Below are 25471 nucleotides of genomic sequence, written 5' to 3'. Positions count from 1 at the left end.
TACTTGGGAGGAACAGCCCGGATTCCCCTGGTCCCCATCCACTGCATGAACTTCATATGCTGCTGTTCCCTCTGGGGGTGAGGGAAGGAGGGATTTGTGGTGCTCATGGGGGCTGCTTGCTCCTGAAACATCTCATTTCCATTAGCTGCTCTCTGGGGATGTCTCGCTAGGGCAAAAGGGATTGGTTTCCATGTAGTTCTGGCCATCCATGTGGAATGCTCGCTGCCCTTGCAGCCTTAAGGCTGGAATAGCATTGGGAGTTCCTGGTTGAGGTGCTGAGGAGGGGTCTGCAGTGTGCTGCTGACTGCTCCCGGGGCTGGGGCAGGTTTCTGTGACCCTCGTTGCCTTTGCAGTTCTTCAGCGATGCCCGGGAGTTGGAGACCTACCTGCGCAACCTGCAGGACTCCATCAAAAGGAAGTATTCCTGCGACCATAACACGAGCCTGACGCGGCTGGAGGACCTGCTGCAGGACTCCATGGTGGGTTCTCCAACACCCCCACCACCCTGGGTGGCCGATGGGTGGCCTTCTTGCTCCGGTTCAGCAGCATTGCTTGAGGCACCTCTTGCTTCCCAGGGAAAACTGGGCTCCTTTTATTCCCGCAGCGATGCGGGTTCATGGAATGTGATTTGTTTCTCCATCGTGGTCAATGTTTTGCTTCTCATTGGAGCTGCTGCACGTGTTTGTACGTGGCCATAGAGTGCACATTGTGCACCCCTGTGTGGATTTAACGCTGCTCATGGTAGCTGGATCTCAGTTACAACAGCCAATGGGTCACTGCAGCTTCGGGGTGAAGAGCAGGCAGCACGTGCTGCCTGTGCAAGCTCTGAGCTTCACATGTGAGCTGGTTCTTCCCGTTGGTATCCATCCTGCCATCCTGGTCGGCATGGAGCCTGTTGGGTTCTACCAAGGGAGCCGCAGAGCCTGTAGGATGCTCCAGTTTCTGCCTTTGAGCTGGTGCTCACTAGGATACGGAGAAATGCCTGCTCTTCATCCAGACTAAATCCCATGTTAATCCCTGGTGCTGTGCCGCTGGGGGCAGAGCCAGGGCGGCCTGGCTGTGCGTGGGGATGGGAGCAGTGCTGAGCTCCAGACACGTGCCCTGGCTTAGCTGCAGCGTAGCAGGGAGGGGATGACCAAGATCATGCTGTGATACCCTCATCCAAATTGGCCTGAAAGAAACACAACTGAAAACCAAAACCCAAGGTGCAAAGCATCAGATGGGGTTTGAAACCAGGGCCAGAGGAGGGTTTGGGCTGTGGGCAACCACTGAGCCACTGCTGGAAGGGCCAGGAGGTGCCATTTGAGGGTGTGGAGGCAGGTGGCTGCTTTGGCTTTGCTCTTGGTGCACAGCGCTGATCTCCAGCGTGTCCCCAGGGAATGGGGATGCCCTTAGCGGGTGTTGGTGATGGGTGCTTCAGCTGGGCTAGGACTCACCCTCTTCTCTCCTGGCGGCTCCCAGCCTCTCTGTCATGGTCTCAGGGTTGTCCTGGTCTGTTCTCTGGCACTACCGGGACACAGAGCTCCTGGTGTCCATATTGGTGAGCTCTGCAATTCCAGGAGTCCAGCGGGCACTGGCCGGGGTGGGAGAAGCTCATCCGGGCAGCTGGAGCGTGGCCAGGACCGCAGGGCTCAGCTCTATTACTCTTTCTTACCTGATCAGTTAAAGTTGTATTTCTTCCAATCATGCTCCCTGGGACAGGCACAGGTAGTTTATTTAATCATTTCTTCTTTTCTTTTTTTGCCATTAAGTTATCCTCCACTGTTGTTAGCAACTAACCAGCCCCGGGAATACCAAGCATGAAGGAGAACGTGTTCCTGGGATCCTTTTTAAACCTCTGCAGCCAGAATAGGCTGAGCTGCCACTAACGACACAAGCTGCCAGTGCAGTGATCCTCACAGGTCTCTGCTGGTGCCAGGGACTTTTCCACCAGTGCCCTGGGTTGTCCCACCACCAAAGCCAGCAGGGACTTGTGGGAATCAGTGCCCAGCATCCTCCTGCACTTGGGAAGTTTCTGCCCACAGCCAGAGGCCTGTGCAATCACTCCATCATTTAGCCCCTTCTCCCCAGATGTTTTACCCGTGTAATTCATCGTATTCCCATTCCAGCCGTTGGTTTTCACGTGCCTTCATCCTTTGCTTTAGAAAAGGGAGCATGCTTCTGTGGTTTCTCCTCCAGACAACTGAATGTGCCGGCTTTGGGCTGGAGCTTGTCCTGTAAGGACAGCCCCTTACAGCTCCTGAGACGTTCGTTTTGGTGTCTGCTGTGTTCTCTTTCTTTCCCTTTTGAAAGAAAACGTGTTCTTGTCCTCGCAGCAACAGAGCCAGAGGCGTGCATGCGGCTTTGTAGGGCAGGGGGAGTGGTAGACGAGAGGACCCACCCCGACGTGAAGTCCGTTCTCCCATCCCATCTCCTGACCCCTTTTCCCACCCCGTTAGGGCAGCAGGATCCTCCCGATGTGTTTGTTCAACCCCTGAGATCCCAGCGTAGCTCCTCCAGGCCAGCGTTGGGGTGGGAGGTGCGGAGATGCCTGTGAGAGAGCTTCTCCCCCCTGCCTCCAGCAAACCCCCCCCCATCACCCTTCTCTCGGCCAGGACGAGAAGGAGCAGCTCATCCAGTCGAAGAGCTCCGTCGCCAGCCTGGTGGGACGCTCCAAAGCCATCGTTCAGCTGCGGCCCAGGAACCCGGAGCACGTCGTGAGGAGCACGATCCCCATCAAGGCTGTTTGTGACTATCGGCAGATCGAGGTGAGGGCTGGGAGGTGCTGGTGAAAGGGGAGGCAGGGGAGCAACGCCCATGGGAGTTTAGGATGAGCTCCACGGTGTCTGTCAATGGAAAGCAGGAAGGGAGGGGGAAGCAGAAGCGATTTGCATGGCTGTTTTTCCTGGAGCGGGTTTCCGTGTCTCAGATTTATTCTGGGCAGGAGTGAAAGTCCTTTTTCCCCAAGGATGGGCTTCATCAGCCTCAGCCAAATAAGCACGTGGTGGCAGCCAACTCCTGTCCCTTCCTCTCCAGACATGAGCTTGATGCACTCTTGGCACTGATATAGGGATGTATATATCATAAATACATGATACAGGGATATATATTTATGGAAGCTGGCATCAAGGGGCAGGTGTGTGCAGCCCCACTGCTGGGTTGTGACGGTGTTGGTGTCCCTGCAGATCACCATCTGCAGGAATGACGAGTGTGTGCTGGAGGACAATTCCCAGAGGACCAAGTGGAAGGTGATCAGCCCCACAGGGAATGAGGCCATGGTGCCTTCTGTGTGTTTCTTGATCCCCCCGCCCAACAAAGAGGCCATCGAGATGGCCAACAGGTAACTTGGTCTCTACTGGGGAGGAGGCTGATGTGCAGTGGCAGGGAGATGGGGAGAGGGCAGAGCTGGGGTGGGAATGGGAGAAGAGCTGGGGTGGAAGAACAGGAATGGGTGGCATGGCTGGTTTGAGGTAAAGGAAGGAATCCCTATGGTTATACAGCTGCAAACTCCATTGCAGCAGCTGCTATAGTAGCTTAGAGAAAATGAAGATATGGGAAAAGGGATCCCTGCAGGGCTTTCTGGCAAGCTTGTTGGCTTGGTGGGCTGCTGGCTGGCAGCAATGGCTGGTGGATTAACAGGGTCAGGGCTGAGCGTGCTGCAGAGATCCAGCGCTGATGGATCTGCTCCTTCCCCTGGCAGGATAGAACAGTTGTACCAGAAAGTGATGGCTCTGTGGCACCAGCTGCACATGAACACAAAGAGCCTCATCTCCTGGAACTACCTGCGGAAGGACATAGCCGTGGTGCAAAGCTTCAGCATGGAAAAGGTACAGTAGGAGCTTCTCTGCCTGGATCTGTGTCGGTCACTGTCCAGGCTTCTTCATGAGGCTGAGGAGAAAGGGAAGACCAGAGACTGTGAGGCTGGGGAAGTGAAAGGTCTTTGAACAGTGGGAAAACCTGTGGGGTTCTGTGCAGAATGGTTGTGTTTTTTTTCCCAATGGAAAGAGCATCAGCAGTTTGCTGCTGCACTGTGATAGGGATAAGAGACTGTGGACTGAGAGTTCCATTAGGGAGCAAGCGAGGCTGGAGGGAGGTGTGGGGCTGGTACGGAGGAGCTCGGCTTCCCCTCTGCATAGAACTCCTCACCTGGCAAACGCAGGCGATTGAGCTGGGCAGGGTGGCCTCAGGTGCTGCATCGGGAGTCGTTCCGGGGGGCTCCATGTGCTGCTTTTCCACGTGCAGCTCCGCTCCTTGGCGCAAGGGGAGTGCCAGCAAGCCATGAGGAGCCTCCAGGCGCACTACGAGGACTTCCTGCAGGACAGCCGCGACTCGGAGCTCTTCTCCGTGTCGGACCGGCTGCGCCTGGAGGAGGAAGTGGAGTCTTCCAAGGAACACATCCGGCAGCTGCTGGAGTCCATGGAGAACGGTGAGCTTCAAAGGGCTGATGGATTAACCAGGAGCTGTGGGGACTCATAAGCAAAGGATTTATGGGATGGCTTTGTTTTCTTTCTGGGCTAGCTCGTTGATGGTGTGAGCAGCTGCTCTCCTTGTTTCTCCATCCACTCAAGTGTTGGGCCTTTGTCCAGCCATGTTCTTGTAGAGAGGACTTGACTTTGCAGCTTCAGCTTAACTGCTGACTCCTCTTGGCCTAATACTGTTGGAGACAGGTTTAGTCGTGAGGATGCATTCTGAGCAAGGGGCTCTTCTTTAGGAAAACAGATGTGGTGGTGACACATGTGACACAGCGATGCTGTGAATCCCGCTAAGACCAGGGACTCCAGTTTTCTCCTGGTGCCCTGTGGCTGGGCTCATTTTCAGCTGCATTTGAACGAGATGATTTGCTTGACTCATTTTCCATCTGAGCAGACGTCCGTTGCCTCGGTGTCACTGTGATGCTGCATTCGGCTCCAGGGCTCCCGGCAGGTCCCATGTGAGGCAGACACCAGAGGGCTTGATGGAGCTGCTGATTTGGTTTGTCTGTGACTTGCAGAAGACAAGGACGAGACCGTTGCCAGGACCTATCTCTCGGAGCTGAAGAACATCCGCCTGCACCTGGAGGAGTGCGAGCAGCGGCTCGTGAGCCGCATCCAGGCCCCCAGCAGCGCCCGAGCGGATGCTGACACCATCCAGGAAAACACCATCCGCATTGCGGAGCAGGAGGTCAGTCCTGGCACGGGGAGGGCAGGGAGGTGGTGGCCACCGGTCTTCAGCATGGGCCAAAACCAGCTTTAACTTCTGCGGGGGAATGTGAGGGTGGTGGGTGCGTGACTGTGCAGGGGTCGAGGGGATCCTGCTGCGCAGGAGGTAGCAGGAAACCTCTCCAGTTGCTTCATTTCGTATCACCCCCTTTGCCCGGGGCGATCCTGCCGTTTCTCCACCTGCTTGGGCATTCCTTTCACGTTCTTCCCGTTCCTGCCGTAGCGGATGCAGGAGGATCTGCAGCGGCTGCAGTCGGACCTGCGGTTTGTTTCGGAGAGATGCTACAGCTTCCTCAACAAGGCGCCTGCAGGGTCCAGCACACCGCACCTGCGTTCTGAACTCGACTTGGTGGTGAGCAAGATGGACCAGATGCATGGGCTGTCTTCCACCTACCTGCAAAAGTGAGTCAGGACATGCCTCTGTTCCCAAATACCTGCTTGAATCCACCCGATTCTGCTAAAGATGTTTGCTCTGGGCTTCTAACACACCTTGCACTGGAGCGTAACTGAGCTCCATCCCTCTGTGGCATATGCTGCAAACAGGTCCAAGAGGATCTCTGTGTCATTGTGCTGCCTCTGTTTGCTTTGCAGGTTGAAGACGGTTGATGTTATTATTCGTAACACCCAAGGAGCAGAATCTCTGGTCAAAGGGTATGAGGTTAAACTGAGCCAAGAGGAGGCAGTGCCCGCTGACCTGGCCGCTATCCAGTCCCAAAGAGCAGCCTTACAGGTTGGTGCTGGTCACCTGCTGGGATGGGCAGGCAGAGACCAGCCAATGCTTTGGTATTTGTCAGGCTTCTGCTCTTTTCCTGCTCAGTCTGTATTCTGTGACACTTTTCTTGCCTTAGAATAGCTGCCAGGAGGATTTTATGTTGTTTCTGTGACCCTTTATTGCTTTGGAAAGGTGAAGGAGCAGCTATAGCTTGTGCTGTCTCTCACAGAGCATATCTTGAGTTTCCTATTGCTGTAGGACAGGGGCTGAGCCAATCTGTCTTGCTCCATGCTGGGAACATGGTCGCCTGCGTTTTATACTTCCTATAATCAGCCATTTCTTGGCGGGTTAAGGAGATACAAACCCCTTCTCAGGCAAATCAGCCCCATCCAGGAGGGCATCACTGACCTAATGTGCCTTTTGCTTTCCGTGGCGCTGACCCGGTGCTGCCTCTCTCTGGTTGTGCAGCAATGGCTCGGGGAGGTGAAGGACAAGGGCTCCGTGTTCTCCACGCTGGAGGAGGAGCTGGCGAAGGCGAAGGCGGTGGGGGAGCAGCTCTACCGCCTGCGGCAGGAGCGCAGCATCGACCTCGAGCGCTACCAGGAGAAGGGCACCCAGCTCTGGGACCGCTGGCAGCGCGTCTGTGCCCAGATCGAGACCCGGTGAGCCCCCAGATCCGCTTCCGTGCTTCAGCTGAGAGCTGGGATCACGCTTGTTAGCAGCTGTGTTTCCAGATGGGATTCCCGCCGGTGGCTGGGATATCCCCGTAGCCTCTGGTGCCGTTTCGCTCTCCTCTTACTTGTCTTGGTTCTCTCAGCCATGCAGAGCTGGAGAGCATCCAGGAGGTGCTGAGTGACTACCGGCAGTGCCACAGTGCCCTGATCCAGTGGATCGAGGCGATCACGGTGCAGCAGGAGCTGATGAAGCCCGGGCAGGCGGAGGACAGCCGGGTGCTGTCGGAGCAGCTCAGCCAGCAGACGGTGAGGAAGGACCTGGTGGTGCCTCAGCTGCTGCAGTGACCGCGTCACTTCTTTTACTAAAGCCTTATCTGTGAGCTTCACATGATGAAGCGTGGTGGGGAAGAGGCTGCAGGCCTGAGCTGGGGGGTCTGGGACATGGAGAAACTCAGCTTAGCTTGAGGTGGAGATGAGGCCATGCATCAAAATGGAAGAGTTTAAAGACTTTACCCAGAAGGGGAGGGCTGGGGATGGGAATTCAGCTCAGCACCCATGGCAGCCATCCTAACAACTGGTTTTGCTTCAATTTTGGTGAAGGCTTTGGCTGCAGAAATCGAGAACAATCAAGCCAAACTGGACCAGTGTCAGAAGTTCTCCCAGCAATACTCGGCTGCTGTCAAGGTACGTGGTCCCTCCTGCACCTACACGAGGCTGGCTGGGCAGGAGCGGTCCTGCATTTGCATCTCCATGCTCCATGTCTCTGCACCCTGGTTGTGTTGGCAGGACTACGAGCTGCAGCTCATGACATACAGGGCGTTCGTGGAATCGCAGCAGAAGTCGCCCATGAAGCGCCGGCGGATGCTCTCCTCCTCGGATGCCATCACGCAGGAGGTAGGAGCAGGGGAGGGATTGTGAGGAGGGGTTCTTCAACACTGAGCAGCCTCTGAAACAAGCTCCTTTCTGCTCAACCCCCTGGGACCGGTACAGTTTCCACCCTGGCTGCTTTTCCCCATAGCCAGAGGGGATGCTCTAAGCACCAGGTAGGACATTCCCACGCTCCTGGCAATCCGTGGGTCGAATCAGTAGGCTCGGCTCAGCCCCTCAGCCTTGCGAGGTAAATAACAGGAGCACCACGCAGCGTTCCTGTGGGGATCCTTGGGGTGAGGCCTTGAGGGCCCCGAGGTCCTGTCTGCTCTGTGTGGGTAGTAAAGATCCTGGTAGTCCTCTGTAAGAGCTGAGCATCCCAGTGTCCGTGACCGGCATCTCCCCTTTGCTCAGTGTCGTGCAGGATGCTGTATGTGGCCCTCTCAGACTTGCTGTGTTTCGTTGATGCTGTGCTGGGTCTGTGAGGTGTCTGGGGGCTTTCCAAGCGAGAGCTGGTGCATCGGGTCCTGTTCTGTAAAGTACATCACCGGGGATCTGCCAGCTGTGGCAGATGTGCCCCATTTCCCCCTCTCTCCCTTCACAGTTTATGGATTTACGGACTCGCTACACAGCTCTGGTGACATTAACCACACAGCACGTGAAGTACATCAGCGATGCTCTCCGGCGGCTGGAGGAGGAGGAGGTAAGGGTGTTGTACAGGGCTGAGCTCTGTCCAGGCTCATTCCCTAGCACCCCAAGAGTGCTGCTCCATGTTGAGGTTACATCTGGGATGCTGCTCCTGAGAGCCTTTGGGGACCCCTTTGACGTGGTTTCCTTCCTCTGTTTGCAGAAAGTAGTAGAGGAGGAGAAGCAGGAGCACGTGGACAAGGTGAAGGAGCTGCTGGGCTGGGCTGTGTGCTTGAAGCAGAGTGTCCAAGGCAGGGTGGCTGCCGCTGGGAGCAGGGAGCTGGGCGACATCGAGAAATCCATCTCGGAGCAGCAGGTAAAGCAGGGGCAGGGGGCAGACAGTGTTTAACTGCTGCTCTGCTTCCACAGCTGAATTAAGCATCTGCCTTTTGTGTCTGGTTTTGAAAGGCCCTGAATGAGGAGCTGGCTGCAAAGAAGGAGCAGGTCTCTGAGGCCATCAAAACTTCACAGATCTTCCTGGCAAAGCACAGCCACAAGTGAGTGTGGTGTGAGGAGGGGCCGGGGAGGGAGAGCACTGGGGGGAAAGTGGGACCCCTTAGAGCTGGGATCCAGTGCCCAAGTCTCATTAGAAACAGCGATGAGCTGCACGTGACAGTTGTCTCTTTCTTCTCTGCACCAAGAGCTATGAAATACGCCACCCGTTTGCGCTGTTGTGACTATATTAATCCCCTTTAGTAGTGACCCAGCCCTGTATATTTGGGAGTTTGTGTGTTACAACTCATATTGTAACAGCCTTTGCTCAGCGTACTGACCTGTGCTGGTTTTAGCTGAGCCAGGCAGTGGGGAGGGAGCACTCGTGCTGGGTTTGGTCTTTGCCTTCACAAGAAGAGCACGGTAAGTCTGTGGAGCTGGGCTGTGCAGGTTCCCTGACAGGTTTCCCCTTCCCTTTGCAGGCTTTCCCATCCAGAGAAGGAGCAGATTTCCGCTCAGCTCGGTGCTTTGAAGGAGACCTACCAGGAGCTGTGCAGCGACTCCACGGAGCAGCTCCAGCAGCTCCAGAACCAGCTGGCTCAGGAGACAGAGCACAAGGTACTGACTGCTCCCTGCTCGGTCCTGTGGCCACATGGGCACAGGCTGCTCCTCAGGGTGTGAAAAGGTTTCCCTTGGTTGTGTTTCTCATGGCCACCGGTCACTGTCACCTTTCTTACGTGCACGTGGTTGCCCTCCCTTCTCTTCCATCCGTGCATTATCCAAAGCTGGGGTGGTCCCTGGAGGCCAAGCAGGAGGAGCCATTTACCTGCTGCCTTCCAGGTCATGGGAGAGTTGTCCTCTGCAATGGACCCTGTGCACCAGGGTCAGCTTGTTCACGCTTGGTGGGCAATGTGTAGATGAAAAGGGTCCCCTTAGCAGATGTGTGTCCTCTGCAGGATGCTCTCTCAGTGCTTTAACCACAGAGTGCTCCATCTCACAGGCTGCCTGTGCGCAGGGGAGCAAGAAGGTGGGTTTCTGCTGGACACTGGCAGTCTCATGTATCTCAGGGTCTGGTGAGGTTTGTCTCTGGATGAAACTGCTCAACTGAACGAGGTCCTCAGCTGGCCTGGGAGACCTTCACAACCCAAGCTGCACCCATTCCCTGTTCCCATCCACCAGTCCTCATCCCTGGGTAGGGAGGGCTGGAAGCGCATCCTTACTGCCTCTGTTAAGAGCTGTCTCCAGTCATTCAGATATACATGTCCGTGCTATGTGAGTGTGTATACATGTGTCAATGATATATTTGTGTTTGCTTGCTGGCTCCCTGTACTCTGAAGCAACAGCCCACTCAGATCTGGACACGTAACGCCGCGTTTGGCTGTTGGGTCTGTGAGTGAAGCCCTGTTCTAACTGCTCACGGGCTGCTCCTTTGAAATCTGCTTGTCCAGCTTCTGCCTAAACACGGAGCGTTTCTCTCCAGATTGGACTTTATAGCACGTTTCAGGTGTGTCAGTGCAGTAAATGCTTTCTGGTGCAAGCCCTTTAGCCCTTGTGCTGGCAGTAGAAAGCTTGTGGTGAGCAAACTGGCTCTAGTCACTGCTAAACCATCGTGGCTTTGATGCTGCTGCTGCCAAGAGAGCAGCTGGGAGCAGCCTGCCTGCGGAAAGGATGCTTTTCCCTTTCCCTTTTCCTCCCTCCTGGGTGGGAAAACGACTTGACAGCAAAAGCCTTCTCCAGGGCTTGTTTTCTTACAGCATCAGCACACGCTGGGGCTCAGGCTGGAACAGTTGGGCTCTCCATGAAGCCCAGGGAACAAAAGGAGAGACGGCAGTGGGGCTTTGCCATAGATCCCATTTATGGGATGATCCCTGTGGCTCTTGTGCGGTGCAGTTGCTTCACTGTAGAGGGAGCATGAAGAACTCTTTAACATTTGCTTGCTGGAAACATCCAACTGTCAAAGAGAAGTTACAAAAGACGGGAGTGCAAAGCAGAACGCGCTAAATTGAGCATGATGTGTCCTGTACAGTTTGTGTTTCATGTCAACTGGGTTTGAGATTAACTGACATCCTTGCTTACAAGTTTAACTAACCCTCCGGGATTTAAACAATCAAAACACACAAGGTGAAGGAGGACGACCTGTGTGGGGGGTTCTTTTTGCAAACAAAGCAGTCGCATGCTGGACGCTAACACCAAGCTTTACACTGTGTGTGACACGGCTGAACTGCTCCATAAGGCTCTGTCTTTAACTGCTCAAGGCACACCCTGCAACTCGGGTAAGTAAAAGCCTTTTACCCCCCTCCCTCCCATCTCCTTTTTTCTCTTTTCTCGTTTCTTTCCCCCTCCTCTTCTCTGTCTTTCCATGGCTTGTTCATCTCCGAACGTGCATGTCGCAGTCTGGTGATGGTGGTGGAGAGCTTAGGGTTCCTCTGGCAGGTTCACCGTGTCTCCACAGATCAAAGCACCCCCAGCCACTGGTGCTGTTAGACCCACCAATGAAATAGAGATACCAGAGGGTGTTCGGGATGCAAAAGGAATTCATCCCACAGTCCTCATTACTTCCTCCCGATCCTCACAAAAAGATTGGGTCAACTTATACCCAACCGATGGCACTGGGAGAAACCCAAATGTCCAAAGAGCTGCTGCTCTTTATCATTTTAATATTGCCCTACCTGTGGGGATACTGGAAAGAAGGGAAAAGCCCCTCCAGAAACACCAAAGTAGATGGTCTGTTCCCAGTCTGGGACCTCCAACTTATCCCAGTCCTCCCCTAGCCCTGGCTGTGTGGAGGTGCAGGGGCCGGTGGTCATGCTTTTGAGCTGCCCTGCACGCAGCGCTCCTGCCTTGATGCATGGCCAATCTGTGAGGCTGTGGAGCTGCTCGATGGCACAGGGGGCTGTGGGGTTCCCCGGCCATCCTGACACTTGGGGTCTGCTTGGGAAGTGCAGGATTTAAAGCACGGCAGGAATCAACGCTGGGAGAGATTCCTAGATGCCCTGGAGTGGGCATCTTTGGGGTTGTTCTCCTCCATGAGTACACAGGGGGATTGGTGCTGTCTTTCCTTTTTAAAGTGGAGGTGTTGAGCAGCTTTGGTGTGCTTGTTGGTCTCCTTCTCTCTGTTTCTCCATGGAGCATTAGGAGCACCTCTGGGGTTTGCTGCTTGCTGCTTTGCTGCGTTCCTGTTGGTGGATGTTGGAAGCATCTCGGTGCTGCCTTGGGTGATGGACTAGATGAGCATTAAAACTTGCTGGCAACGTGCAGGCCAGCAAATGCGCCCATTTGTGTGCTGCGGTGCCTTTGGAGGTGCATTTCAAACACTTTGGGACTTGCTTTCTAGCCTGTTTAGGTGGTTTTGGGTTTGTTTTTTTTTTTGAAACTGAGATCTCCCTCGTGCAATCCAAATACTTGAAATGCTCAATTTTGATTGAATTCTTTTCCCTCTCTTTCTGTTCTAGGGCAGCGAAGCCGTGGCAGGCGTGATTGATCTTGGCACCGTAGAAATATTCCCTGTCTTTGGTGCCATGCAGAGAGGTCTTATAGATCAGGACACTGGCCTTGTCCTCTTGGAGGCCCAGGTTATCACATCTGACTTAGTTGTTCCAGAGACCAATGAGAAACTCTCCTTGGAGGAAGGTCTGGCAAGAAACCTCATCGATCCCAGGACATTCCAGGTGCTGCAGGAATTGAAGGATGCTCTCCACCGGGTGGAAGAAGTCAGATGTGAAGGGAGGCAGCTCCTACCTGTTGTTGCTGCGATAGAAGAGGGGAGGATCAGTGAGAGCATTGGACTGAAGATGCTTGAAGCTGAGCTCGTCACCGGGGGCTTTAAAGTCCATCAGGGCAGAATCAGCATGGAGGCAGCAGTGCAAGAAGGGCTCCTTACTCACGAGCTTTACTCCAGGCTCGTGTCTCACCTGGAGGGTGCCAAGGATTTGGTTGACCCCAACACTGCTGAGAAAGTCAGTCTGCTTGAGCTCATGCACCGATGCATCACCCACCAAGAGACGGGGCTGAGGCTGCTCCCAGTCAAGCAGCTGGCGGGTGGGATGCTCAGCTTGAGCTCAGGCAGGAAAGTCAGCATCTTCCGTGCGGTCCAGGAGGGGCTGATAGACAGGCAGGTCACGGTCAGGTTGCTGGAAGCCCACCTCTTTGCTGGTGGCATTGTGGACCCCAGGACGGGGCACAGACTGACTGTGGATGAGGCTGTGAGGCATAATTTAATTGACCAGGATTTGGCATGTGCACTTCTTATCCGGCAGCTTCAGACAGGTGGCATCATCGATACCAGCACGGGAGAGAGACTGAGCATTGATGAAGCTGTAAGGAAAGAGTTGGTTGCACCAAGAATTGCACTGGTGGTCCTGGAATCCCTGTGGTCCTTCATGGGGCTCCTGTGGCCAGAGACAGGGGAGATCATTCCGGTTGTGGATGCTTTAGAGCAAGGAATCCTGTCCACAGAGTTGGTTTACAAGATTCTCAGCAAGAGGCAACATATTAAGGGTGTATTTATACCAGAAACCACGGAGGTGTTGTCCTGGAAGAAAGCTGTTGAACATGGCATCTTGGAGAGGGATGTGGTGAGCAAGCTGAAATCAACAGTCATGCCTGATGTCATGGCCAGCGTGCAGCTTGCTGGCTCCCCAAGAAGCAGGCATGGGCAGAGCTCTGCTGCAAGGAGTCCCACAGATCACAAAGAGCAAAGTGACCCCCTGCTGAGGAGTGACGACGACCGGCTGATGTTCCACTTGATGACCCACAGCTACATCAACATCCGTGATGGCCAGAAGCTGCTCTTAGTGGATGGAGACTTGAACAATCTCACTAAAGCCCTCATCCAAACCCAAGAAAACGGATCCTGTGCATACCTGTTGGAAGACACTGAAGGCTTTGAGGAGACAAAGGCAAATGCAGCTCTTGAAAGTGAGCCTTGCAATGGTTTGGCTTTACAGCAGCTTGAGTTTCAACTTGCTCCTTCAAAAGAACAAAGTGATAAGGTCCTACCATCCACAACTGCTTTGGAGAATGGGGAGGTGGCGATGGGACCTGAAAGCCTCCTGATGGAGGAGGCAGAAGATGTCCTGCTTGTGGAGGAGCAGGAGCAGGAGCAGGTTTATACCAAACAGGCTACTGTCAAGAGTGAAACCGGTGCTGAGTTTGGAAGAGAGGAAGTAGATTCTACAAGCAAGGATGAACATCGTGAAGAGTTACCAATGCCAGGACATCCTGGTGAGTTCCATAGTGGATTCAGAGAAACAGAAGAAATGATGATTGAGACGGAAGAAGAGTTCAAGTCTACTACAGTAGATGGAGTGGAAGGCATTGAAGATCAAAAGAGGGCATCAGAAGTTGGAGCAGTTGTTGTGAAAAGTGAGATCTGCATATCGATGGGTGTTTCAGAACACAGGGATAGACCGGAAATCCTGGCAGAGAGGTCTCAGGGTGTGGAGGAACCTGAACCAGAGGCTGAAGATGTTGGAGAGATTTATATGTTACACGAGGAAATGATTGAGAATGGTGTGTTGGGAGGAGAGGAGGTTGTGCTCCCTGAAACTGGAGAGCCGGAGCAAGCAGAGAGGCAAGGCAAAGACATGGAAAGCGTATTGGAAGTGGAAGAAGGAGAGGGGAAAGAAGCATTGGGTGATGAGAGCCTTGGTGAAACATCCCTGCCGGCCCCTGCAGAGCAGGAAGCAGAGGACACTTTGGAAATGCTCTTAACGCAGCTCCAAAGTGGTGGCATAGTCCATGAGCAGACAGGCAAGACTCTTCTCCTGAATGAAGCGGTCTCCTGCGGGCTCGTGCCCAGCCACACGGCTGTGAAACTCATGGAGAAGATGAAGATGTTCAGTGGCTTCTTCGACCCTCAGACCTGTGAATCATTGACCACCGAAGATGTCATTGAAGAAGGTCTGATGGATGAGAGGCTTCTCCAGAAGGTGCTTGCATCTGACAAAGCAATAAGTGGTGTTCTTGACCCAGGCAATAACTTTGTCTACTCTGTCAAGGATGCTGCTGCCGTTGGCCTTTTGGACAAGGAAACAGCAATGAGGATCTTGGAGGGGCAAGTGGTTACTGGAGGGATTGTTGACTTGAAACGTGGCAAGAAAGTGTCAGTCACTTTGGCTTCAAATCTGGGCCTCATAGAGCCAGCAAACCAGAAGGAGCTGGTCAAGCTGGAGAAGGCTTCCAAAGGGAGAGGTACCGATGAGGTGACCAGACAGAAGCTCATTAGCTTACAGGCTGAGACCAGTGGGATTGTGGATCCTAAAAGCAAGCAGCCTCTGACTGTTGCCCAGTCTGTTGAAAAAGGGCTCCTGAGAAAGGAAAAAGCTTTTCAGCTCTTGACCAAGCAGATTGCTGAGGGAGGAATCATCCATCACGTGTCTGGAATGAGGCTGTCGGTAAATGACGCCATGAAGCACGGTTTGATTGATGAAGATCTATATGAGGAACTTGGGAAAGCTGAAAGCGTGTGTCTGCAGGGCTATGTTCATCCAGACACAAAGGAGAAGTTGCCTTTGCCCCAGGCAGTATCCTTAGGGCTCCTTAGTCCAGACTTCCAGAGGAAAGTGCAAGAGATCCAAGCTGGGAGTGGAAGCATTTTTGACCCTGCTTCTGGCCATAGGCTGGCGCTCTGTCAGGCAGTGCAGGAGGGCTTGGTGCCCCAGCCGGTTGTGGAGAAGGCCCTGTCATCGCCAGAGATGAAAGAAGGGATCGTAGATCCCGAGACCTGCATGCTCGTTCCCTACTCGGAGTTCCTCAAGAAGTGTAAAATCGACGTTGAGTCCGGGCAGAGGTACCTGGAGGTCCATCCCTTCCGCGCCATCCGGGACGAGGCGACGGGGAGGAAGCTGCCGTGCGCCGCAGCGGTGCGGCTGGGCAAGGTGGACCCTGTGCCCGCGCTGCGGGTGCTGCAGGCGCAGGCAGACGGTGGTGGGGTTGTGGAGGGCTCTGTCAGCAAGAGGCTGTCCCTGAGGGCTGCTGTGGAGCAGGGGCTGCTGGATGAGGGCATGGCCGAGCTCATCGCCACCAACCAGATGAGGGCTGGGGGAATTGTTGATGCTAGCAGTGGGAAAAGGGTGACTTTAAAGGAAGCTGTTGAAAAAGAACTGATTAGCCAGAAATTAGCTGCCAGTCTTCAGGATGCTCAAGTATCCGGAGACAAATACGGATCTGAGGTCTGTGAAGTAGACAAAAGGCAGGAAAAAGTATCATCTCCAAAAGAGGAAGATGTCATCCGTGCTGCCAAGAAGCCTGATGGTGCTGAGCACAAACCTGAACCTGAAGCCGTGAGCTACGACGTGGCTGGTGGTGCAACTGCTGCCAGTGGGAGACCCCCGGTGACAGCGACAGAAGGGGAATCAAAACCTCAAGAAGCTTCAGAGGCTGGTTTAATGCACCATCCCCAAGAAATGGTCCAGCTGACTCCAGAATACCCCTCGGGTTTAGGTGCAGCATCTCTCCCTGAAGAGACAGTGGTGGTGAGGGCTATGGAAAAGGAGATGGCAAAAAGCAGCTCCCCGGTGAGAACTGCCTGGGGGAAGGAATCAAGGAGAGAAGTGGTAGATCAAGGGACGGGGAAAATGGAGGGATTTGGCTTGGAGAAAGAGCAGGAAGTGGAGGTGCTTCAGAGCGTGGAGGAGGAGAGGAGGAGAAGGAGGAGAGGGTTTGTAAGTGCAGAGGGAGCTGCAGCAGGTGACGAAGGTGCAGTGGAGACTTCTGAGCAGGGACGAGCAGGCAGCCTGGACCGGGTACCACCAGCAGCCCCGAGGGCATCTGTTACTGTGGGTCGAGGGAAGGAGGAGGTGAGTCCTGCAGAGTCTGCAGAGCCCCCTGAGACCAGCATCGCTACAAAGCCTGAAGGAGATGAGCTTGCAGGTGAAAGAGCTGTCAAACCCGCTGAAGGAGAAGCCCCGAGAGTGGGTGCAGAAGGTCCAGTTGATCAGGAGAAAACAAGTGAAACGGAGCTAAAACCCACCCAGAAGCAGAAGAGGAAGAAAAAGAAAGCAAAGCAGATCAGTAGTGCAGGAGACAGCGCTCAGCCAGAGAGATCTGCAGAAAAGCAGTCCCTTCCTTCTCTGATTTCCAAAGAAATCCCAGGGAAGAAGGAGGAGGGCTTGGTCTCGAGCACAGCAGAACCAAAACATGAAACCAGCACCAGGATTATCTCTGAGGAAGATAAGGAAAACCTCAGCGGGGCTCAGGTGTCCCCTGTCCCCCCAGAGCAAGAGGGAGCTCCAGAGGTGATGGAAAATGGGACCAGAAGTGGATGGGATTCCTCAGCAGCATTGAGCCTGGAGGAGAGGATGACCCAGGCAGACACCAAGGTGAAAGCCACCGGTGATGTGTCCATCACAGCCCCTGCAGCAGACGAACTGCCCCAGGAATTACTTATCAGGGAAGCTGAGGAAACCTCTGCTGCAGTCCTTGAGCTTGGAGAAGAGAAACAGCAAGAGCCAACAGCGGAGGTCAGCACAGGGCAAGAAGGTGCCCCTGCTCCCCCAAGATCCCAAGGAGAAACAGCCCAGGAGAGGAGCAGGCAGCCGGGTCCTGGCGACCGGAGCTTGCTCCTCCCTGTGATAGTGGAGGGGGAGCTGCTGGAAACCTCGAGGGAATCCACGAGACCAGCCCAGGTAAATTGATGCTTTTGGTACTTCAACAGCTTTTTATGAGCTCTTTGTGTAGGTTTGGTGTTAAATGTGCCCGAGGACCTCGGCACAGCCAGAACGTGAGGGGTGAATGTTTGAGCTTGATGCTGCAGCAGTGGCTGCAATGGATTTGGCAAAGGACCCAGTGATGTCTGCCTGAAAACACTTGGGGCTTAGTTGTGGCTTCTTTCTGCTGGAGCATTATTTATAAATGACTAATAAGTAGGACTCTTTTTGGCACTTTTACTGTAACTCCAGACATCTCTTGCCATTTATGTTGGGAAAAGAGCCACGTGGTTTATTTTCCCTGCAGTAAATCGTGTAGATAAGGCCAGCAAAGGGCAAGTCCATCAAGTGGAATGCTATTAATGGATTCTTTCTTTGGAAAAAAAGAAGAATGATCCTTTGTTTTGTTCTCTCTAAATTCCAAGTTTTGCATTGCTGTTTGGTTCTGCAGATCATGTTCAGCAAGAAGATGTGTCTGGAGCACGATGAGAAGCTGATATCCTATCTCTCCATGCTCCGAGATGTCGAGATGCGGATCAAGCGGGTGCAGCCGGCGGAGCAGAGTTTGGCAGCTCTGCATGAGCTGCTGCAGCAGGCGGAGGTGAGCTGGGTTTGGCTGTTGTTAGGCAGGACACAGCTCGTCCCTCCTGTCCCCAGCTTCATGCACCTCCTGCTTGCTCTTGGAAGCCAGCAGGAAGGTCAGACTCAGGTTTAACAGGGGTTTATGTGCAAAACCCATCCCTCCCTGTCTGGTCTCACCTCCTCCTCCCTGCTTAGACAATCAGAATCCCAGCCTGGTTTGGATTGAAGGGGCCTTAAAGCTCCTCCAGCTCCAACCCCTGCCACAGGCAGGGACCCCTTCCACTAGAGCAGCTTGCTCCAAGCCCCTGTGTCCAACCTGGCCTTGAACACTGCCAGGGATGGGGCAGCCACAGCTTCTCTGGGCACCCTGTGCCAGCGCCTCAGCACCCTCACAGGGAAGAGCTTCTGCCTAAGAGCTCATCTCAGTCTCCCCTCTGGCAGGTTAAAGCCATTCCCCTTGGCCTGTCCCTACAGGCCCTTGTCCAAAGCTTCTCTCCAGGTTTCTTGTAACCCTTTTAGGCACTGGAGCTGCTCTGAGGGATGCAGCCCAGAGGCAATAACCTAAGCTTGACTGAAATGAATTTTACAGCCTGGAGAAAGCCCAGGCGATTGCTGGCAGCTGAACAGGGCTGGAGGACAGCACAGGGATGCATCTTTAACAGATAGACGCAGCTTGGAGCTGGGTCTCCAGAACCTTTCCTCAGTTCTGGCAGTGGGAAGATGAAGTCACCCTGTCTCAGACACAACGATCCTGTCTTCCCGCAGGCCCTGGGCGCTGAGCTGCAGGAGCTGAGCTTCCCAGTGAATCAGGAGCTGGACGCCGTGAAGCAGATTGTGGCCAACCCCCCTGAAGAAGTCCCTGAGCAATTGCTGAAGGCTTTGGAGAAGGATGCCAAGAACTTGCAGAAGTCTCTGAGCTCTACGAGTGATGTCCTGGAGTCCCGGCTGCAAAACCTGCGTGGGGCAGCAGAAACTGCAAAGGTAAAGCTGGCACCGGCCCCGAGCATCCCGGTGCTCCTTCCCGGGAACGCTCTGCTCCTTTACATGATAAATCCCTGTTTTCAAGGCTAAAATCCTGGCACATCACGAGACTCTCCAGGGCAAGCTCCAGGAGCTGCTGAGCTGGGTCTCCAGCACCGCAGAGTCGCTGGAGGGCAGTGATTACAGCCACGAGACTGATGCGAACAGCCTGAGCCGCTGCCTGCAGCAGTACAAGGTAACCATAGCAATGCCCCTAATCCTGCTGTCTGATGAAGATGCTGTCCTCTGCATGGAGAAGAAGCTTTTAATCCTGCTTCCCTCCTGAAGCCTACCAAGGGTTTGCCCTTATCCTGTGTTGCAGGAGGAGCAACAGTATTGTATTTGCTCCAGAGTCATTTGTTTCTACAATACAGGAGCCATCTGCTTTGGTTGTTTGGGGAACATGCTCACATGTAGGTGTGGGGTAAGGGCTGAGGGACTCCCATCTGGCTATTGAGGAAAGAGCTGCTTCCTTATGCTCTGGTTGCTCCATCCATTGCACCTGCCCTGGTCTCCATCAGCTTTACGAGGAGCTCTAACTCCCCTCCATATTTATTCAGGCTGCCCCAAGAAGCTGTGGCTGCCCCATCCCTGGCAGTGTTCAAGGCCAGGTTGGACACAGGGGCTTGGAGCAAGCTGCTCCAGTGGAAGGGGTCCCTGCCTGTGGCAGGGGTTGGAGCTGGAGGAGCTTTAAGGTCCCTTCCAACCCAAACCGCTCTGTGATCTATGAATCCCTTCTAGCAATAACTGTCAAGAAATGGTCAGTTCAGCATCTCCTGGCTGCTGCTAGCTCCTTGGCATTGAACTCAGGGATCAAAGGCTATGAGTGCTGCTGGTGACACCATGGTCCCCATGGACTGTCCAGGCCTGTAGGGTCATTTTGACGGGTCTCTTCTCCATCATTCAGGAGCTGAAAGAGCCCTTGGCTGACACCAAGTCTCAGCTCGACGCCACTGCCTTCGACATCCAGTTCCTTATCTCGGAGCACGCACAGGACTTGACCCCTCAGCAGAGCAGGCAGCTGCTGCGGCTGCTCAATGAGCTGCAGAAGGCTTTCCGGGACCTGTCGGAGCACGTCACGGCTCGGGTGGAGGTCCTGCAGGTCTGCCTCCAGCAAGTGGAGCAGACGGATCAGGTGAAGGTTGGGAGACGTCTGCTTCCTGGCTGCAGTTTGCTCGCTGAAGCGCTTCCCGGCCACAAGAACGTGCGCTGAGACACCTCCTGTCTGGGATTTGTGTGCATGCCACTCACAGTTTATGACTTACTGCACATCACGAGCTTCCTCTAAAGTATTTTCTCTCCTACCACCTAACTCCCAGGTGGAAAGTCGCTTTTCTCCCAAAAGATGGAGCCTGGGTAGTGCAGCCATCAAGATGCTATGCGCTGGGTGGAATAAACCCACCAGAAAAGCCCTGTGTGGAGGGGCCACCCCAGGCATTTGGCAGTTTTAATGCTTATTCCCACTGCTCAAGTCAGGTGTAGCTGTCCCAGAGAAACAGCAGATGACCCATCAAGGCAGCAGGCAGCTGCAAAAGCACCTCCTCAGGTCTCTGCTGCGTTGCTGCAGCACCCATCACTGCATGGAGCCTCTTATTCAAGACAAGATTAATGTGGTTTTTATTAACAATTGCTCTCTGTAACTCCTGCCTGTCCTCTCTGGAGTGTGTGTTTGTATATTAACCAGTTTGCTTTGCTTTTTCAGATTGAGTGTGCGCCCATCCTAACCCAAGAAGAACTCGCTTTGCAGCTGAAGAGCTCTTAAGAAGGCTCTTGCCATGTGCTTCTATTGCGTATCTTATGACTGGGAGAAACAAGCACAGTGTTTTGCACAAGTTTGTACATCACCTTGCTGAAATGCCCAGTGAAACTCAAAAAAAAAACCCTTTATCTCCCCTGGGAAAGGGGAGCAGGAACGTTGCAGGGACTCTCAGGTCACATCATGCTCAATTGCTCAAACAGGCGCTTCTGTGTTGTGCTCTGGCAGCAAAACCGAGGAGCTGGATCAGCTACAGAAACACATTCCCTCTCCCGGGCTCCCTCTCCAACCCCAGGATCAAACGCAGCCTACTTGGGCTGTCTGGGGCTCCACAGCGGTGCTGCCTGACCCCAGGTTGTTGCCACCTCTCTTAGATGCGTTTCTGCTGCAGTTTTAATGCTTGTGAGGCTGAATGGAAAAGGCACAGAAACTCGTGGTTGAGCTCTCCAGGAGAGGAGTGCATGACCTGGAGCGTGGCTCCACGCTGGAGTTCAGTGGGCTCCTCAAAGAGCAGGAACCTGCTGGAGTGGTGGCAGCGGTGCAGGGAGCAGCTCCTGCTCACAGGCACTGGGCACCGCAGCCCCATTCCTGCAGTGTGTGAGCTGGAGAAGGGAGCCTGCGGAGAGCTGTGGTTTCTGTGCTGCCTGCTCATCTTCAGTAACCTCTCACCTTGCCTTGCAGCCATGTGCCTGAGCCGGGTGCAGCTCTGGTGCTAACTGTCCCCTCTCGCCTCTGCTCTGCCCACAGACACTGCAGGAGCAGCAGGCAGCCCGGGCGCAGAGCCTGGCCGAGCTGAGCCGCTGGCTGAGCCAGGCTGAGGACACGCTGGTGGAGCAGCAGAGAGCAGCCAGCGAAGGGGACCTGTCCACCCTGCAGCAGAGGCAGAGCCACGTCAAGGTCAGTGCTCCAAGAGCTGGGGGGCAGGAGGAGGAGAGGCTTGGGAGTGAATGGAGCTGACGGCATCGTCTGCACAGGAGCTGCAGAGGAACATGCACACCCGAGCCGCCTCCTTCGCCAGCATCCTCAAAAGCACAGAGGAGTTTTTGGAGGACAACAAGGTGAAGATGGAGCCTGGGGAGCTGGCAGCTCTGCAAGAGAAGCTCCAGCACGCCAAGGAGCAGTACCGGTCCCTGCAGGAGAGGACGGAGATGGCCCAGAAGGAGCTGGAGAGCGCCGTGACTGCTGCAGTGCAGCAGGAGACTGAAAAGGTGACATGCAAAGAGCTCTAGCCCTGAAGGTGGGCAGTAAGGTTCCACATGCTGCAATCAGATTCATTTGGGGTCCTGGCAGCCAGCTGGGTGATGCAGCATAAAGCAGTTTGGGGTTCCTTCCTGTCTGTCCCTCAAATGAGGTGCCCCCCAGGTATTTCTCTCATGAAGTGCCTTGGGAGTTGCAGCCACGGATGGGCTGGTTGTGCAGGAACTGGGAGAGGAAAAGGTTCTGCCTTTGGACTGACCTTTAATGGGAGCTTGAGCATCAGGGCTCTCCATGTGCTGGTGATGAAGGTGATGCTCACTTCTGGAGTCAAAGCATTTCAGGGTGGGGGCTCTGGGCTTCATCAGGGTTTAGAAGTGCAATGCTGAGTTTATGCAAAGCTTCTTTGCACCTTCCTCCCTTCCGGAAGAGCCACAAAGGTTTGTGGAGCTCTGTGAGTGTCTCAGGCATTTGCTGTGGCTGGAAAACTGTCCAGGGTGTTTCCTCTGTGGGGTTTTGTCTCCCTCCTCCATGCAGCAGGTTGCTGAACATGCGTAAAATGGGTCATTCTTTACCTGGCGCCTTTGTGCTTTCAGGTGAAAGCTGCCAAAGAGCTGGAGGAGAACAGCAAGAAGATCGATTCCCTTCTGAACTGGGTGGCATCACTGGAGCAGAAGGGAGGGCTCCTGGAGTACAGACCCCACCCCATCGAGCAGGCACGAGGGGAAGGAGCAGGGACAGGCACTGGGGACGTCCCTGATGGCCACGTCGTGGGAGCTGACAGCGCTGCTGAGAGCCTGGATGAGCAGTACGAGAGGCTGAAGGTCAGGACAACGCCTGCTTCCTCCAAAGCTTTCTGCCCCGTGCACTGACCCTGCTGATGCAGCTGGGAGCAGCATTGGATGTTAGATGTGGCTGGCCTTGAAAACCTGTGTTCAGGGGGATTTTCCATGTGGGAAACTTGGGAAGTCGCTGCTGGCTTCCTGGAGGACATGCCCTCTGGGTTGGTGGTGGGTGCTGTGGCACGGTGCCATCAGGGTAATGAGAAGGTGCTCGTCATGGTCAGACCAGGGGTTCTGTGGGCAGAGCTCCTGTTCCTATCCCAGCCTTTGCAGTGTTCCCCACCTCACCAGTGCTGGGGGAGGTGAGGTACACTGGGTGCTGCTGGGCAGGGACCCTCAGTCATAGAATCACAGACTGGATGGAAAGGGCCTTGAGATCACCCAATGCCAACCCTCTGCCATGGGCAAGGATGCTTCACCCTGGAGCAGTTTGCTCCAAGCCCCATCCAGCCTGGCCTTGAACACTGCCAGGGATGGAGCATTTATCACTTCTCTGGGCACCCTGTGCCAGCGCCTCAGCACCCTCACAGTAAAGAGCTTCTTCCTTACATCCAGCCTGAACTTCCCCTGTTGCAGTTTAAACCCATCACCCCAAAGTCGCAAGCATCACCTTTGCTCACTGGCATCTTTCAGGCCCAGCACCAGGAGCTGCTGTCCCAGCAGCAGGACATCATCCTGGCCGCGCAGTCAGCGCAGGCGTTCCTGGACAAGCACGGCCACAGCCTGGCCGGGGAGGAGCGGGCCGGGCTCCAGGGCCGGCTGGCAGAGCTCAAGCACCAGTACGGCGCTTCCCTCGCGCAGTCGGAAGCGCGGCTGAAGCAAGTGCAGGTCCTGCGGGATGAGCTGCGCAAGTTCCTGCGGGATCACGGAGAGTTCGAGGCCTGGCTGGCGCAAGCGGAGCAGGATCTGGAGGGCATGGCCAAGGGGGGCAGCGACCCCGCAGCGCTCCGGCGGCTGCTCCAGCGGCAGGGCAGCTTCTCCGAGGATGTCATCTCCCACAAAGGGGACCTGCGCTTCATTACCATGTCGGGGCAGAAGGTGCTGGATGCGGAGGGAGCTGCTGGGGATGCCGGGTCCCAGGCGCTGATGTCCGGGAGCGTGGTCAGGAGCAAGCTGGAGGATGCGACGCGGCGATACACCACGCTGCACTCCAGGGTATGGGAAGGGCTGTGGGAGGCTGGGAGTTGAACCCTGGGTGCTGTTTTCCTCCTGCGCGTTGTAGAACACACAGGGAAGGCAAAGGGACATTTCAGTGTCTGGCTGGCCTTAGAGAACCACAGGATAGGTTGGGTTGGAAGGGACCTTAAAGATCACCCGGTTCCACTCCCCTGCCAACTGGTGGTACTTATGTGGATTGTAGGACAAGGTTTCTCCAGTGCTTGGGCAGGGGTAGCACGTCTGCCTTGGGCTCCTGTGGTTCCTATAGCACATAGGGCAAGATTGGGGTTTTTAATTGTTTTTCTTTCTTCATGACTTCTGTGCGTTTTCCAGCAGTGCCCAGGTCACTCCGCGCTTTGTTTGCATCCTCTCCTTACGTCTCGTTGCTCCTTTGCAGTGCACCAAGCTTGGTTCCCACCTCAGCACCTTGCTGGATCACTACCAGCAGTTCCAGGAGGTGGCAGAGTCTCTCAGGACATGGCTGCAGGAGAGCGAAGCTGCCGTTGGGAAACTGCTCTCGGAGGCGGTCTCTTCGGATCCGGCCCTTCTGCAAAAGCAGCTTGCCAGTGCCAAGGTACGGGATCCATGGGTGATCCTGGGGAAGCACCGGAGCCCGTGTGGGAATGTGGCTGCTGCAGCCACAGACTGCCCATGGGGACATCCCAGTGGGACATGGGGGGACATTCACCCCCAGTGAGGGTGGCTGAGCACTGGGACAGCCCAGACCCTCTGACCCAGCTCTGCCTGCAGCGTGGGGTTGGGCCTTCCATGCAGCGTGGGGTTGGACCTTCCATGCAGCGTGGGGTTGGACCTTCCATGCAGCGTGGGGTTGGACCTTCCATGCAGCGTGGGGTTGGACCTTCCATGCAGCGTGGGGTTGGACCTTCCATGCAGCGTGGGGTTGGACCTTCCATGCAGCGTGGGGTTGGACCTTCCATGCAGTGTGGGGTTGGACCTTCCATGCAGCGTGGGGTTGGACCTTCCATGCAGCGTGGGGTTGGACCTTCCATGCAGCGTGGGGTTGGACCTTCCATGCAGCGTGGGGTTGGACCTTCCATGCAGCGTAGGGTTGGACCTTCCATGCAACATGGGATTGGACCTTCCATGCAGCGTGGGGTTGGACCTTCCATGCAGCGTGGGGTTGGACCTTCCATGCAGCGTAGGGTTGGACCTTCCATGCAGCGTGGGGTTGGACCTTCCATGCAGCGTGGGGTTGGACCTTCCATGCAGCGTGGGGTTAGACCTTCCATGCAGTGTGGGGTTGGACCTTCCATGCAGCGTGGGGCTGGATCTTCCAACCTATGATATTTTTCCTAAGGAGTTTGTGGTTGAACAAGGTCCCTCAGCAGGGTTCTGTGGAGCCCTGAGCTCCCCATGGGTGCAGAGCTCTTACGTGTGACCCACCACTGACTCTGCCTCATCTTGTGTCAAAGCAGCAGTTGCAGGGAGACCTCGCTGAGCATCAGGTGCCAGTGGAGAAGCTCCAGAAAGCAGCTCAGTCCCTGCTGGATGTACAAGGGGAGCCGGCTCCGGACCACGGGCACATCCAGGAAACAACAGGTACAGAGCAAAGCCTCCACCTGCGTTAGCAGGGATGGCTGAGGGGGGGTGCAAACCAAACAGGGAGGGAAGATGAAATTTCCCACTTTTGGGAGAAGGTGAGGCAAAGCCTCCCAGCAGAGCATCTTCAGGGCTTGTATTTGCCCATGGGGAGCACTGTGA

The 25471-nt window shown here is 54.9% G+C and overlaps 1 protein-coding gene across 9 annotated transcripts in view; it reads left to right on the top strand.

Annotated features, from left to right (window-relative positions):
- The window catches only part of MACF1 (microtubule actin crosslinking factor 1), a 134706-nt gene that overhangs the window by 48465 nt on the left and 60770 nt on the right, over nucleotides 1-25471 (top strand). For 5 of the 9 annotated variants that reach the window (XM_057412551.1, XM_057412554.1, XM_057412552.1 and 2 more), the window contains exons 20-41: nucleotides 354-479; nucleotides 2595-2747; nucleotides 3165-3319; nucleotides 3680-3806; nucleotides 4222-4405; nucleotides 4970-5139; nucleotides 5401-5579; nucleotides 5769-5907; nucleotides 6358-6551; nucleotides 6707-6869; nucleotides 7164-7247; nucleotides 7350-7457; nucleotides 8035-8133; nucleotides 8281-8433; nucleotides 8526-8614; nucleotides 9032-9167; nucleotides 21303-21452; nucleotides 21530-21763; nucleotides 22346-22573; nucleotides 23225-23746; nucleotides 24147-24323; nucleotides 25186-25309. In XM_057412551.1, the coding sequence (XP_057268534.1) occupies nucleotides 354-479; nucleotides 2595-2747; nucleotides 3165-3319; nucleotides 3680-3806; nucleotides 4222-4405; nucleotides 4970-5139; nucleotides 5401-5579; nucleotides 5769-5907; nucleotides 6358-6551; nucleotides 6707-6869; nucleotides 7164-7247; nucleotides 7350-7457; nucleotides 8035-8133; nucleotides 8281-8433; nucleotides 8526-8614; nucleotides 9032-9167; nucleotides 21303-21452; nucleotides 21530-21763; nucleotides 22346-22573; nucleotides 23225-23746; nucleotides 24147-24323; nucleotides 25186-25309 (3694 nt within the window). Of the gene's footprint in view, nucleotides 1-353; nucleotides 480-2594; nucleotides 2748-3164; nucleotides 3320-3679; nucleotides 3807-4221; nucleotides 4406-4969; nucleotides 5140-5400; nucleotides 5580-5768; nucleotides 5908-6357; nucleotides 6552-6706; nucleotides 6870-7163; nucleotides 7248-7349; nucleotides 7458-8034; nucleotides 8134-8280; nucleotides 8434-8525; nucleotides 8615-9031; nucleotides 9168-12001; nucleotides 17177-17648; nucleotides 17799-18544; nucleotides 18761-18845; nucleotides 18996-19706; nucleotides 19941-21302; nucleotides 21453-21529; nucleotides 21764-22345; nucleotides 22574-23224; nucleotides 23747-24146; nucleotides 24324-25185; nucleotides 25310-25471 lie in introns of all 9 variants that reach the window. The other 4 variants (XM_057412545.1, XM_057412547.1, XM_057412546.1 and 1 more) reach the window with 1 other exon arrangement.

Source organism: Pezoporus wallicus, unplaced genomic scaffold (assembly GCF_028554395.1).
Source record: "Pezoporus wallicus isolate ANWC-B61680 ecotype Strahan unplaced genomic scaffold, APGP_CSIRO_Pwel_v1 contig_12604, whole genome shotgun sequence".
Classification (NCBI taxonomy): domain Eukaryota; kingdom Metazoa; phylum Chordata; class Aves; order Psittaciformes; family Psittacidae; genus Pezoporus; species Pezoporus wallicus.
This window is presented reverse-complemented; position numbering and strand designations above follow the sequence as displayed.